We start from the raw sequence: 15,941 nt of genomic DNA, 5'->3' as shown, positions 1-15,941 counted from the left end.
GCGGGGAAAGAGGGAATGCACAAGGGCTTCACCTCACCTTTCAGAAATTACAGAGCCACAGTGGTTACTGTACACAGGAAACATTCCCCACCATGTGGTGAGGAGCTAAAGGTTTGAGATTTATAGATTAATCGTCTTTTAGGGTCCAATACCCTTTGGAAAGTGATTAGTCTGAAAGACATCATCTTTTTCATATGTCATTCACTTGACATATTTTTCAACATATTAGCTGTGTGCATTCCAAATCATAAAGGAATAACCTGTATAAAATAATTTAAAGACGTATTGCTGATTTTTTTTCATTGGGAAAGACTTTAATAAATTCCAGATACATTTAAAATTCTCTGGCTTCCCTGCTGAATAAACTATCAAAGCCCAAGCAAGCCCCCATTAATTACTTTTTTTTCCATGGGATCTCATGAATTTGTGCTTTCTGAGGAATGTTTTACTGAACCYAGTTATTATACTGGCTTACAAGAATTAACTGGTAAACATCTCATTTATCAATTTACATTTACTTTTCTCCCCTCATTTCAAAATTGCTTGAAGTTACTATTTTAAAGCAGTTCTTAAGGCTGACAGACCGAGATGAAAAGTGGTTTCTGTCCAAATTCTTTGCCCTTCAACAGTGAGGCCTCTCCATAATTGTAGAAGCTTTCCATTTTGATTGTCATCATATTCCTCAGGTGCAGTAGCTTATCAGATACGAGGAATTGCAAGGCTTGACGTCAGCTCAGCATGTGTGTCCTCATCATTATCTTATTGGTTGTTTTAAAGAGCTCATCTTGCCTAAGCTGATAATTTMCTGGAGGTTTTCAAATAAAAGATATACATATAATCTGATTTGATATAATTAATAGATGCCTTTCCTTTGAGAGTGATCTGCTGATCAGGTTCAGAATTTAGTCTCAAAAGTTGCAGGCAGGCAGGCCGTGTGTTTATGAAAACACAAAATCAAAAACTAGGGGACCGGAGAAGAACCTCAGAGGAAATACTTCTTGGCTATCAGTGAACTCTTATACTTTAATGGTATGGCCCCACTTGAAAAAATAAATGAATGTATTTTTAGTTGCAAAARCTTGTAAAATAAAAGTATCACAGCTATTTTTTTCATGAAATTATTTGATTCTGTTGACACAAAGCATGTACATTTCTGGACAAAATGTTATAAAATATTCTGACATATTTTAATATAAACAGGAACATTTTCAGTGATTGCTTGGATCTAAAATGTTTTTCCACTTGACATTTGTTTATACTTCCTAGGAAAGAAACTCTATTTATGGATAGCTGAATAACACAAATAAACATCTGAGAGAGCTGAAAAATCAGCTTTGATTATGCATGAAAATCTACAATGTCATTGTGTACTCTTGTGCCGTATTCTGATTGCCTGTTTATTTTTACAGAGCTGCTGGTGAGCCCATGGAAGAAGAGCCAGCCTTGTGAAGTGCCAAGTCCTCCCTGATATTTCCTGTGGGTGACATCATTGTGTATCCCCCAAAGCACCCTCAGACATGTCTTGTCTGCTTCTTGGGTGGCACAGATCAGATGGAACATAAACACTGGGCACAAAACTCTGAATAGCAGCTTCACTTGTTCTTTGGATGGACTTGAAAGAGCCCGAAAGATTCCTTAAATGTAACCGCTACAATTCTAGAGTTACAGCAAAACGGGCTTGGGAGAAAGAGCCTAGAGCATGCTTTTTTTATGCTGTTTGACCCGCTCACCAACACAAATTGTGAAATAGAGTATTGCAAAATTCTACATGATAGATTATAGATAGGAGAATTGCAACAGCCAGCAACATACTCTGTGAACTCCATGAATCACTTTCTGACACTTTTTACTGGATAATTTTTTTCATACTGTGTTAAATTGTTAATAGAATTTGTTTTCTTTGCTCTCTGTAATGAAGAAAAAAACCCCACCCTTATTTTACGTGCTATTTTTTAACCTCCTGTAATGAATTCTTAGCTGAATAAGTGAAAAGTGTTTAAATTATGATGAGGGATTTTAGCTAAAGGGAAAGCACTTCTTATTGTACTATAAATCCCCCGAAGTACTGTGCTTGGTGGTGCTTTATTTTCTTTTCCCTGTTCCTGGCCATCCCTCCCCATTTCATGTAATCTTTTGTATCATAAAAACRCGTTCACGATTCTCTAAAACGAGCGATCTTTTGCCTTTAAGAAAAAGTGCTGTACCCTCTGTAGTTGACAGTAGCGCTCACCATATGTGCAGCAGAGATCAAGTATGGGTAGTTTTTCAAACGTGTTTTTAGTTTGTTCTGAAATGTTTCCGCGTTCTGACTCCAAAGCAGCGACCTTCAGTAACCGCGTGCAGCTCATTTGAAGCTCAGGTGTTTCTGTGGAGGTTGTGTGCGAGTGTTTTTTACAGGTCGTGCCGTGAATACGAACTGATTCTTTTATGTAGTCCTGCACCAAGAGAACTGATGTTGCTTACGAAGCTTCAAAGGGTTTAGGCTTTATTTTAGATCCCCAAAGTGCAGCAAGATCTCCCTGCAATGTGACTTTAGCTGTTTRATTCCATGTTTGAGAACGTAACATAGAGTTGTGCCTTTAGCTGATAATGAACGCTTAAACTGTTACACGTGTTGCCTTACTGTCAGAGAGAGAGATGGGGCATGTATRTGAGAGTACTTCAAATGAACAAAACTCTGCTACAGTAACTTTTATTTTGTTTACAACTTTCTCACCTAATGAACCCTGGGAGATACCTTGAAGTATTCAGCTTGCAGTATTTGATAGCTTGCTCGGCTTTTAAAAGCAAGTGATGTTCATTTTTTATATATTTTCCAAATTTAAGAAAAAAAAGAGATATATATTAAAGCCATAAGTGAAGACTGTCATGCTTTTTATTCTGAAATCTGAAAGGAACCTTAATTAAAACAAGATTTTGGGGAAGGCCATGATATGAAAGATATGGAACAATATGGTTTCAGTTATAGGCAGACTCAAACCTGTAAATCAAAGATGAAAGATTTCACTCAAATAGAATTATATAATTCTCTTTTGTTATGCAGTCAGACTATATCTTTCATGCATTTGGGTTTGTTTACGATTAGCATTTTAATTTTAAAGACTTTTATTACTTATACCAAAGCTCTCCACTACAAGTTAGAAATCTGAGGCATGCTTTGAAAAGGGGAATCTAAAAAAAGGGATGTCATTTCCTATAACGTGAAGTAAACTTTTATTCTGAAAGGTTTACTCTAAAACGAATGTATGCCCCTTAGAAAGGGAAATAAAATTCTGGCCCTCAGAAAGTGAAATAAAATTCTACCCCCCATTTACAAGCCAAAACCATGCTTATTTTAGTAATGCAAAGAGTCCCAGCAGGGTAAATTAACTCCTGGTGTAAGCCACCTTGCCTGACTTTGGGCTGCTCTGGAGGGGCTGTTCACATGACTAAAGCAATCAGGAGTTCCTCCTGCATTTTCAGCAGACTCGTGACGGCAATCTTACTTGCCATTTACTGCAATTWTGTTATGGTCATCAAAGAAATTTCCCTTCAAGGAAACCAAGGGCTCTAGCTGATGAGTTGGATAATTTGTAGAGCTTTTCACATTTTGAAATAATGGCTGCAAAATTTTAATTGAGCGCATGGTAACGTCATTTTAAAATTAACCCTAAAATCTGTTTGTGTCCTTAGCTTGCATGAAATTGAATATGAATTGCAACTTGAAATGTGAGTTACAAGCTTTTCCAATCAAACTCTGTATTTTGGGGTGCAAATCAGCTAAAGCTGTCTTTTGTAGCTGGAAATGCTTTTAAAGTGCCAGAATAATTTGAATTAAACCACATTATAAACTCGCACTTACACATTTGTACAGATGTAGTCCCGGACAGATATCTAGACRTGCTCTTGGTTGAAGTTAGGATCGTTTGGATAAACAAGTGTGCTAATAAACTGCACACAGATTGTGTCCAGAACTCTGTTCTCCCTGAAGCCAACAGCAAAGTCCTCTTTGATTTCAATGGGTGATGGATCAGGCCCTGCTTTTCTTTTCCCCTTTAAGTCAAGAACACCATTGCTTTTTGATTATGTCATTCCAAGTCATCATAACGCCCTCTGGGAAATGATTGAGGCTTATGGTGAATATCAACACTTCCTTCAAAGCAGACCTGGGCTTTCTGAGAGGGCAGTTTCACTTGCTGCTGTTCTCTTCTCACAGTATTTTTTATTACCATCAATAGCTCCCCATGGACTAGAGTTAAAATATCTTCCAGCAATTTTAGTCATACTTCCAGGGAAATATTCACATAGACACTTTTAAAAATGCCCAGTTTTTACTGGATTCAAAAGCAGAGTGTAAGAATTTCAGAAAGATGCATGAATTGCATGTTTCAAATGTAAAAATTCAGAGGCTTAGGAGCTGTTTTTGTGGAAACATCAGAGTCTCACATCTCCCACAGACCTCTCCCTTAGGCTAGAGAGATTGACACCTCTGAAAATTCAGTCGCAGATATTTCAAGTTGGCTGCCAAAACATGTATGTCTGAGCTTAGATTACATCTGAAACCAAGCTGAAATACATAAACAAGTGGGATAAAGGTGGTTTCTGTGTGTGATTCCATGGGGAAGGTGAAGCTGAGGAGCAGGCAGGGAGCACTGRGAGCCAGGGTGACTCTCTGCCCGGTGCTGGTGACACGGGGGCTGCAGGCAGGTGCAAGGACATCCCACAGTTCCCCCACCCCTGGCTGCCATTGCCATTGGCAGCAAATCTTTGCTTCACAGGGGAATCCTGCAGTAATTTGCCCTCTGCCCCTGTGCCAGAGTCACCAACTGCCAGAGTGAGAGATTCCTCAGCAGCAAGTCCCACTAACATGCTTCCTCCAGTTCATTTTCTTCTCCAGCATTAGAGACTAAGTATTAAGCTCAGTGGGGCTTTTCTTGTATTACTACGCTTTTCTCATATAATTCTTGTAATCCTAAGTCCTTCAATTCATARTACAAACTGAAAACTGAAAAGAGRCATGTCTCAGGATATCAAGAAAATAATGGTTTTTATCCAGCTTAGGGCTCTTACCTGGGGTGGAGTAAGAGCAGTGAGGAACAGCACATCTCAGATCTGCTGAAACCTAAGAATGTCTTGCACTTCATTTTTGGACTCTGTGCAGGAATTCTGCATGTGCTCATTTAGTTTTAATATAATTTGCAGCTTGATTATATGATCTCTTTTCAGGCAACATTTCTAGTGGGTAATCAAAGTTCATGGGAATTTTGCCAGTGTAAAGATGACAGAATTGTTCCCTTTTTTTAACCATGTACCTTCTTAATTTTACACTCAGTGTAAGTGAAACAACTAATTTCAAGCAAGTGAATCTGAGGAAAGTAAAATCCTTAAGCTATCTTAAAAAAAACATCATGAAAGATATGGAAAATGTTACACAAATGAAGATGGCTATGCCTTTACTTTGCAAAAARGTCAACAACATGCTGCCAGCTGAATATAAGTGGCCAAAAGGACCCCTCTCTAGAGTGTGTGGTATTTTAGTTGGTGTCTTCTCTAAGTGCAGCCTCTCTGAAAAGCTGAGAGTCATAACCGGAGATGAAATATTAGAAAGGTTTTGCTGCAGCCAACACCAGAGGTCCTGTAGAGAACAAGAATGTAGAGACTGGCTAATTTTTRCAGACAGACAGCAGGACACTTTCAGGGCAATGTGTCTGGGACGAAGAATTAGAGGGAACTTTTCCAAAGGCRCTGATGGCTGTAAGACAACTAACTCCTATTAGCTTGCAGGGGCAAGGAGGTACTCAGCAAGCATTTATTCTTTGGGAAAAGCCCCTCTGTCCCACCAGCATGCCCACACACATGCAGATCTGAACCTGGCTGGACTATTTTCTCTCCTAAGCAGCAGCAGCAGCAGCAGCAGCCGTGTGTGCTGCCCTGATGTGTGTACTGTGCATTTGCCCAAGAAGTTCTCAGCCCCCAGCAGACACACCATAACATGACTGATGGGGAATTTTTTTTTTTTTCTCAATAGTGGCCTTTCCAGAAGCATAGCAGTGCATGGTTGTTTTATTTTTAAAGCTTTTTAAAGGTCACAATAGAGCTTTGTGAATCACTGTATTTTTTTTTTTTCTTTTTACAGACTCCATATGGAAATAAAACAGAATATGTACCTGGGGAGGGGGCATGTGGTGTGTTGAACCTGCCAGGAAAGAATMTCTCTTAAATCAAGTTTCTGCTACTTGCTTTTCATCCTGAATATGAAGGAGTATGGGTTCTAAATTATTATTTAAGATTTTTCTTCGTCACTTGCTTTGTTTTTGTACCTGTWATTGAATTCACCCTTATAACACATAGAAAACCACCTAAAAAAAGTCTGTCTTTTCTGACAGATTCTCCTGCCCTTGGTGTGGGAATGAGAGTAGCTTATCATTGTCACTTCTTGCAGCAATTAAATGCTTCATTTTTGTAACAGATCCAAACTGCAGCGGTATTTTAAGAGTASTATTTAGCTGGCTGTCTGCTGACTGTTAAAAAAAAAAAGAAATTGTGAAACTTGCATTCCTCTCTAACCTCAAAAGAGACCCATTTTGATTTTAACAATGTCATTTTTTCACTTGATCCAAAAGGGTTTTGCCCCATGACATCTTGTTACGAGCTCAGTTCTAATCACTAGTAAATCACACACTACAGAGAGTGAAGACCAAAAGGGATGTTCCAGCAGCTCTCAGTTRCATCTCTCCTGCACAATCCTTCATCCTGCTCTAGTGCCATGCTCTGTGGTTCAGCATATTAGAATAGATTATAGCAAAATAGAAATTATTCTGCACCACCAAAGATACTGCTTTTTGGATGTCAATTAGCACACTGAGAGTTGGGCTGTCATTTATAAAGGTGATTTGTAACAAATACATGCATCTGTGGGGCTGATGTAAAGACAAACGATGCAGGCAAGCAGTGCTGCTGGTACTGTGCAGTGAGAGGGATTCTGTGCCCAGATCTCCACACATCACCCCCTTCCTGTGGTACAGCTGCATAGCCAGAGGGATGTTTGCAGCAGCAGAGCATAGGGYGTCCTGATTCAAAGGCCACTTAAATCCCTCCTCTAATAGGCTTTGGCTAATATTTGGGAGGCAGTTAGAGGAGGAAACCTGAGCTTTGTGCTCAGCCACACAAAACTCTAAGAAAAATCTGAGATTGCCCACACCTTTTTCTGACATGAAGTGTGAGTTCTGCTGCTAGAAAAGTCTATCTGAAAGAACATTGACTGTGGTGGATCTATTCTATTGGCTTCACAAGTGTGTTTATGTCATGTGTTRGGGGAACAAGTTCATACTCATATCTCTTGCTGCTTAGTTTACTGCTATTTTAAATTTCCTGATTGGCTTAATATTCCAAGTTAGGATGCAGTAGAAAAGCATAAAGCAATACCTGGTGAAGTCATAACTAAGGCTTTCAAAGCAARCTTACTGCCATGGGCTTTTACAAGACTGACTTTTTGGTCTAGGGATGCACAGCTGAAATGTCTATTTTTTTTCCTTGGGAAATTGATGTTGCTATCTGTTTCCATGATAAAAACCAGTCCTTTTGCTCAGAGCTCTGAAAGTTTATCTGTAATTTGTCTTTCCAGGCAGAGCAGATTCTAAGGGGTAAAGCATCAGTGGGACTGACCCAGAGGGCAACGTTTTTAAAGGTCAATAGTAATATTTCCATATGAGTAAAAGGAACCATTGTTATTACTCCTGATACATTTTTGTATCTGAAAGTATCCAATGAGTAATGTTAAGTAATATTGTGCTCCAGAACTTTGTTGATTATAGATATATGAGCATTGGATTGGCGTGAAATAGTCTTCAACCAAGTTGTTAAAATCCCTTTTGTTTTGTGTTTTGTATAATTCTTTGGCTATAGTCTTGTCCTAGTGTTAATAAAAGCTATTTGAAGTAAGCTCGTTCAATACTCTGAGGGGKTTTTTTTGCCTGTTTTATTTTTTAATCAGTGCTAAAAAGAAGTAAAGCTTTGAACATGCCACCCTGGTTGGATCATAGGATTCTGACTGTTAAATATAAAGGGGGAAGCATGGTGAAGCTGGAGTGCATAAAAAAGGAACCACAAATGTTAATGTAAAAGTAATGTTACATAGCAGGCTAAAGCACACACAAAGCAGAGCATTGCAGGGCTCCGGCTCTAACRCCGAGCTCATATTCTATAGTTCCTTTGGCTCATTGTCCTGAGGCGTTGCAAAACACATAATTCTCCTCCCAGTGAAGCAATTTAAATAGTACATGCACTGTTTTGAGAGCTGCAAGGGCCCCGCTTTGCAGGTGGTGGGGAATACCCAGCACGGCAGCAACGCTCTGGACCCCGCTATTGCTCAGCACTGCTGCTGTAAAACTCAGAGCTGTTACCTCGATAGAGCAGAGCTGTTTTGAGAAAGGCGCCCACAAAAACGGTGTGATATGCTGTGAGCACATTTGGATCACTTGCACATTGTCAAAAGGAGCTCACAGATTGAAATTGCTTCTGTGYGTGGACTTTCGTGCACCTGAACTTGAAAAATGAGCAGAGGAGGGTAGCTGGGAAGTKCAGGCTCTTTGTTTGCACATGGAAACCCCTACCTCCTGGCATGTATCCAGACCTGCTCTAGAAGGGGATTAAAACCAAAATGAAGCTAAACAGGGTCCTACAATTTCAGCTTTTTTCATTCTTCAGAATAAAACATATTTTTCTTTTCTGGGGAAAAGGATGCCAAACCTAGAAACATACAGCTCCATTCCATCAGTAAAATATTTTTTGAAAATCTGAACATGTAACTTGTAATTTCCTTGGCATATTTCAAAGAAGTTCCATGCACAGAGAATCTCAGTCTTTCTAGTCTATCTGTCTACTTCTCTGCTTTGCTTGTTTCCTGTGATTCCATCGTGATAAATTGCAGAGCCCTGTGATAAATTGCATTCATCATGTCTTTCTGGCTGCCTCACCTGCATTTTGTACATTAAACCCTATCTCCTGGGCCTATTTCTAACATTCCAACCTTGTGAGAGATTCCAGCTAGACACCATTGTTGCTTTAAAATCAACCTGCCAGAATTGACCTTGCCTTTGAAAAGTGGACTGGGTTTTTGGAAACCTTCAGATAACAATGCTTCTAGGAATCTCCTGYAGATGGGTGGGAGTGAATTCTTGCAGATTCCTCCTCTCATGTTTTTTCACTGCTTCCCCTGGAGATCTTCCTCCCCAGGAAAAATCTTTCTTTCCATTGGCAGCTTTGAACAGARTAGCAAGAGTTGGATGACTCTTTGTCAGAAAAGGTAAATAGTGAGATAAAGCTGAGTGAATCTGTGCTGAGCTACTGCTCTTCTTCCTTATTTCTTTCCCTATTCCTTGGCAAATAAGAGGAGAAGGATATTAAAATTTTCCTGTTTGGTTTCAGTATGTTAGTGGTACTTTTTTTTGTTTGTTTCTTTATCTTTAAAGAGAAAAGTTTAGTTTTTACCTTTGCTGTMAGGGTGCCCAGATACAGTACTTCATTGATACGGGCTCCTGGAGATTTGTAAAATAGGGTTTCACAATTCCTGTTACATCCTTTTCTGGGGTTGCCTGTAGAAGGGAACAGGTTCAACAAAAACCCAAAATTAAATTCTGTACTTTACTAGAAGTTGAGTAAGGGCACGGATCCAGGATTTTTTGTAAAATTTATATTCTAGCTTGTATGCTGCTTCTGTCTGACCTTCTCTGTCCTCATATCACTGAAAAATACCCAGCCTGTTATGGCTGTCRCATGATTGTCTTCCTAGATTGTTAATAACTAAATAGAACATTCCTGGTTTGATCCAAAATTACCTTTTTTTGTGGTATATTTGAAGTGCAAACAACATAATTTTGCACCATTCAGGTGGTTAAAACCTTTGAATGCATTGCTCTTTCACTATCTGGTTTAATTAAAGATTAGTCTGTGATAAAGTTAACTGTTATCAAAACAGAATATTGATCGATCAATCAATCAATCAATCAATCAATCAATCAATCAATCAATCAAGGTAAAAGCATAAATTACAAATATACATGTTTCCCTATCAGAACAAGTTTGTTTTCTGTACTCACAGTATCCACATCAGCTGGGACAGCCTGACTGCCTGTGATCCTTCCAGACTCTACACATGAACAAAGAGTAGGAAGATAACTGGCATAATTTGTAATATTTTCTTCTCAGCTTTCTATTCATTAAGTTCTGCTTTCCAACTTTGGCTGTGTTAGGCAACAAAACCAGTGAGAATCTAACATTTTTCTGTGTATTTCAGGTAATCTAGCCTTGAAAACCTTATTTGAACATCTGTAGATAATTTAGTATCAAGTCTATTATTAATCTAGTCTAGTTACAATGAATTTGACCTACAAGCAGGGATAAGTTAGATGATTCCTTGTTCTGCCTACCAAATATGTCAGGAAAAACAATAACTTATTCTTAGAAAAAAAAACCCAAAATAATCCTGCAATGTATTTCTCTCATTCTCAGCTGCCTCTCCTTCKCTCTTCAAAATCATATTATATAAATATATATTATGTTAGCTGAGATGCAAATGTGTTATGACTTTCACTACATCTGATGGGGAGCAGTTCTGYCTCTGCCACCTGAGCCAGAAAGAACCTGTCCTGGTTTCTTTTGAGCTACTGCCTGAATTGGCTGTTTGAGTTTGTACCAGAAGTTGAGTACATTAYTTAACAGCTGCAGCAACATCTGTAAAAAGCAAAAAGTGCTGAAGAACTCCAAAAATGAAAATGTGTACTCCAATTCTCCTTTRAAGTGTCCAGAAAATTACTTCATGAGAAGCATCATCAGAGTRTTGCCTTGCAATGAAATCTTTCCATCTTTGTTGACCTCTGATAGCTTGTATTATCTCCTTTAGAGCCTKTGTCTGGACTGGAAATAGAAATCTAGATTGGGATCAGACAGCTCCTCAGAATCCTCTTTGTAATATGMAAATTTGCCCATAGCCATGGTTTTATATAAGTTAGGAGAAAAATACACCAGAAAAAATTTTATTGGTACTGAAGTGCTGACAAATGGTCAGTACTAGTGTACACCATGTTTCTCTGTCTTTCACTGCAGTAGGAAATAGCCTTACTCTGAATAGCAAAATGGCTCAAAGTGAATTACATTTTGGGCACTTTTTACAGCTGAGCGGTTTGAAGAAATAATTTTATTTCAGTGGCACTCAACACAAAAATCCAAGATCCTTGTAAAAACACCCAGGGTTTCATACTCACAACAGCCACAGAAGCAGGCCAGTTGTTGCCTCCTTGCACAGATAGGATTAAAAGTGTTGTTTGAGGATCCACAAAGAGCTTGAAGCTGACGGAAAAATCTCCAGAGCTATAGTCCTTATGCCAGCACCCAGACTGTCCATGTGACTATATTTCTTCCAGATGCCTTCACATTATAAAGTGTGTGTGTATTTGTGACTTCAGATGCTGAATCTGCCTCTTCTAATTTTAGCTCATTGTTTTGAGCTTGCTTGTTCTCTGGCATGTGTGTTACTTACTGGAACTTTGCTAAACAACAGAAACTTTTATTTGTTTTTTCAAAGAAGACTGTGTGAGCATATAGAGGAGATGTGGGATTTTTATGAATCATATCCTGTAGTTTCCTTGTGTTTTTACTTTTCTTATTTGCTCCTGATTTTTTAAATGACCTTCACAAAACAGTGAACCCTTTGGGTTGTATAACAATCCATGCACAGGAACGTGACATTTTCTAAACCYTGCTAGATGTCCTGGCTGGTGTGATTTCAAATATAAAATGCAAAGAACAAAATAATGTCGATAAATACTTGTGTAAGGGGTAACAACTGAACAATTTTAGATGAGGCTTCAGGGGATTTGGAAGGAAGTTATCTCAAGACTTGCAATGTTTACAAGCATAAGATGTTGTGGTTCTTGTTACCAAGCAGAGAAACATCAGTCCTATCATTTTGGCTCCTGGTAACCTCAGAGATTCAATGAATGGACAGGTGAAAACAGGCACAGGCTGCAGACACCAAGCCCTCACAAATACATGTAAAGCAAAGCCCTATACTACATTTCAAGTTGAGTTGTAAAAACCTGCTTCAACAGGTGATTTCTCAAATCTGCTTCTATTTTCTGCCTACTTAGAATTCCTCTGAGCAGCATTAATGACTTTTCAAGGTGCATTTTGTTAAATCCTCCTGTGCACAATTGTTTAAGCATCTTTGTGAGTACGTGAAGGAAGTAGGTTGTACATGTCACAAAGTAAATGTTGCTCAGCTGTAAATTTGGATTTCATCTTCCTTTAAAACTCWCTTAGGAAGTCTAAGGTGTTACACTCAAAATACATGCTCATAACTACAGGAAAACGAGAAGATGAAGAAAAGTGTGGTCATATTTCAAGCATAATGCTACTTGCATGGGTTCTATGCACCGTGTCCCCACAGGATCCATGGCAATGGGACCATCACAGAGCAGTAGGACATGATTCAAAAAAGTCTGGGACATCTTTCATTCCCTTGCAGAATCAGAATAAGCTGCTGGAGAGAACCCTGTGACAGCTCAGAAAGAAATCTAAGCCCAGCCTCACACACTGTGGATGTCAGAGGTGAGGGGGAAAGGAACAGGAAACTCCACAGTTGCACCTCCTAATGGATCATGAACTGTGACATGAGCACCAGGATGGAGATTCTGTGAACCACAGAAGGACTCTGTGAAGTTCACTGAAGATAACAGATAAAAAGCACCGAATTCTGTGCAAAATGCAGATTTTTATAATTACAACACTTGCTTCTTTAAAAATCTGTATTAACTGTACTGTAGGCATTTATGGCAGTTTCTTTAAGACTGTGCTTTTAGATGATGTTYTAATTGGTTGCAGAACATCAGTGCTGGACTTTCAAAGATCTGCTTCCTTGAATCCAGCATCAACATTGCCTGAAAGCCTGCTGGCTGCCAGCTGCTGGGCTGCTCTGCTGCCTGAGCTCTGCTGTGAACCTCAGGGGAGGTGTTTTCAGAGGATGTCACCTTGCTGGTGCAAGAGTCAGCATCCCTCCCCTCTGTACCCATGGTTTGAGCATTTTCCTGGGAAGGCATGCCAGGGGCAAATTCAGGCACATTCACCCACAGTCTGCTTGGTTTGGTGGATGTGTCCCTTCTTTTCCTGCCAAGTCACTCCCATTCCTGCAGAGAACCTCAGTCTCCAGGACATTAAGCAGAGCTGGGCAGACATTTTCAAACGTTGCTTTCATTCTCCTCCAGAACAAATTGCTTTATCTTTTCTTTTTCAAATGCAAGAGTGTAAAACTTGTGGAAGGGGGACAAAGGGAAATGTTTGGGTTTTTTTTTTGTTTGGGTTTTTTTTTTATTCGTGTTTTTTTATTTTTTGTTGTTGTTGTTCTTATTGTTTTTTCACTTGGTTTGGGAAACATGGCCATGTGGTTATTCCCAGGATGAAATATATTCCCCAGAACCCTGTCAGCTGCTGATTGTGTCCRATAGTCCTGTCAGCTTCCCAGCTGCTGTTAATAGCCATGCCCTGCTTGCTGTGGGGCTGCTCCCCAACCTCCCGGGGCAGCGTGTAACCACTGAGCCACACAGCCATGCCTGATCCCTGTCTCACTCACTGATGGAGAATTAACCAGCATGGATTTAAGCAACATGTAAATTGAAGCTGCCCCTAGTGCCCCCAAATTTCAGTTTTCTCACGTCTGCTTTGACTTCTCATTCCCCTCCAGGCAAGGACCAAAGCTGTGTCTTTCTCAAACCCTTGCTGATGTAAGCATAGGAGAAAAGACAGAAACATGTTGCTTCAGCTTTTTTTTGTGCATGGCCTGATCCTGGAGAGAAAATCTGGCAAAATTGGCCCTGTGGATTGGCCCATTGGATTGGATAGGTTTGAGTCAGCTACCTGGAGCTCTAAGTCCTAAATCAGGATGTTGCCCCAGATTGGAATTGTAAAAGTCAAAGGCAATTTTGAGGAAAATRGACTCAAGTTTTCCTCCTAAGCTTCAGCAAAAAAGTTTATCACTAAAATGACCCAACTGRAATACTTATGTAAACTAGATTTTGGCCGGATTGGAATTCAGATCCAAATTCAGAGCCAGATTCAGACTGTGATTTATCTCTATCATTGCTATATGCCAGGGGAGTGAACCATTCCCAAGGATCAAACAATCAATACTCTTCCAGTGTTCTCTTTTCTTTCCTTTCTGGAACACCTTCAAATGTTTTACAAAACAACCAGGTGTGCAGCAGCCAGAGCGGAGCAGGACGTTTTTCTTGTGATGATGTGAGAAACCACCTTTTGGGCACACAACTCACAGAGTGTGAGTAACAACAATCTGGACAAAAGAGCTCTGGCTTCAGGGTTAAAGACAACTGCAGTTGGTGTCTTCCATGGACTGGACATGCAGGAGAGMCAGGGACAAATATATTCTGTGCTGTGGATTAAAATAGCAACAGGTGGGACTTCTGATGGTGTTTTAGTGAGCTCTTATAAGAGTAAAGATATGTTTTTTTATCCCTSGGCCAAATAATAAAGTGTGAGGAAGTTCTCATAGCCTGTTGCAAAGTAGGCTTTTTTTGGCTGCAGAATTGTTCTCTTTCTTATCCCCTGCTGCTGCATCTACTTCCCCCTTATCTCACATGCTTTCTGTTATGTTATAGCCCACTTGAATATGGATAGTAAAAATAAAGTTTCRCTAGATGTATATGTTCTGAGAGGGCAAGTATGCAAAGAGAAGTTCATAAAGCTAACMGAACAGGACAATAATTTAAGTGCCATGTTCCCCTTAACAATTAATTCACATTAAGAATGGGAATAAAACGTGCATATTGAAACTTGTCCTTCTAGATGTCACTTTTATTCCCCTTTGATTACATTTATTTTTCTACCATAACCTCTGTCTCGTTTAAGTTATTGTTTCCCACAATCAAATATGTTAGTGTAATAGTCAAGATTTCCAGAAGGACTTTTTTTCCCTCTGCTGCTTTGGGAAAGGCTGTGCATGTAAACTGCTATGTGACTTCATGCTAAGTACACACACTAAACATGATACGTTTATTTTATCATTTGTAGCTAAAGAGACGTAATTATTTAAGTGGGTGTAATTTAGTGTTATGGCATCCCTCAAATTGCAGTACTGAAATTACTTTAATCTATACTTTGGCTGGGGAAATATATGAAAAATTGGAAAGCTAAACAAAAACCCTGAAGCCCAGAAAGGAGTTTTTTCTAAGGGTTGCATGGACTTCCTTGTGACATCTTTTCAGGAAGCAGTCCTATTTTTCCAAGAGCTTTACTATCTATTGATCTATTTATTTATGGACTATTTATCAGACATCACTGAGAGTGATTTACCACCAGTAGACATATGCATCAAACTGAAAATGGGTGCTCTAGGCAAGCTGCATCACATACTGTGCTTTTTACTGCCTGTAGAAAGAGCTAAGAGGTACTAAGCTGTCTATCCTTTCAGGGACACAGAATGCTGAAGTTTTGCTGCTTTTAATCTTAACAAAAAATCTGTTAATTAGAAGTTGTGAATCTTCCCCCATTGTTTAAATGCAATTTTCAAAGCCAGCAGCAACAGCAACACACAGAGTTGTGTGAAAACAACAAAAACAAACTATTGTCTTCTGATTTTTAAATATATATTTTGCAAGAAAAGCCTCTCCAGATTCATGCCTGTGCTTTCTAGCAAGTAGTACTCTCTGYGAAAATCAGTCTTTAGAGTTCTTTAAAGAGTGGCTTCATTAAGAGTCTGTGCTTTATACACTGGGTGTGGTATTCTGGTTTTTTAATGACTTAAGCACATTTTGAGTTAAGTTGAGTAGCTGTCTAATACTTTGGCTAGAATGGAAATATCAAAGTCATCTCTTGTTATTACCGGAATCTCCTCTATGAAAAACCATCACAAACAGAAGTTTGTAATATCTGCATTTAAATAAATTTAGCTTCTT

At 39.1% G+C, this 15,941-nt stretch overlaps 1 protein-coding gene across 1 annotated transcript in view; it reads left to right on the top strand.

Annotated features, from left to right (window-relative positions):
* Positions 1–7,919, top strand: part of LOC130576745 (histone deacetylase 5-like) — a 114,617-nt gene extending 106,698 nt beyond the window's left edge. The window contains exons 10-11 of the mRNA XM_057371627.1: positions 1,410–1,476; positions 6,116–7,919. Of these exons, the coding sequence (XP_057227610.1) occupies positions 1,410–1,449 (40 nt within the window). The 3' untranslated portion in view covers positions 1,450–1,476; positions 6,116–7,919. The remainder of the gene's footprint in view (positions 1–1,409; positions 1,477–6,115) is intronic.
* The last annotated feature ends 8,022 nt before the right edge of the window (positions 7,920–15,941 follow it).

This window comes from Malurus melanocephalus, unplaced genomic scaffold (assembly GCF_030028575.1).
Source record: "Malurus melanocephalus ecotype Western Australia unplaced genomic scaffold, MMel_1.1 scaffold_150, whole genome shotgun sequence".
Classification (NCBI taxonomy): Eukaryota; Metazoa; Chordata; class Aves; order Passeriformes; family Maluridae; genus Malurus; species Malurus melanocephalus.
Note: the sequence above shows the minus strand (reverse complement) of the source record. Positions and strands in the feature narration are given on the sequence as shown.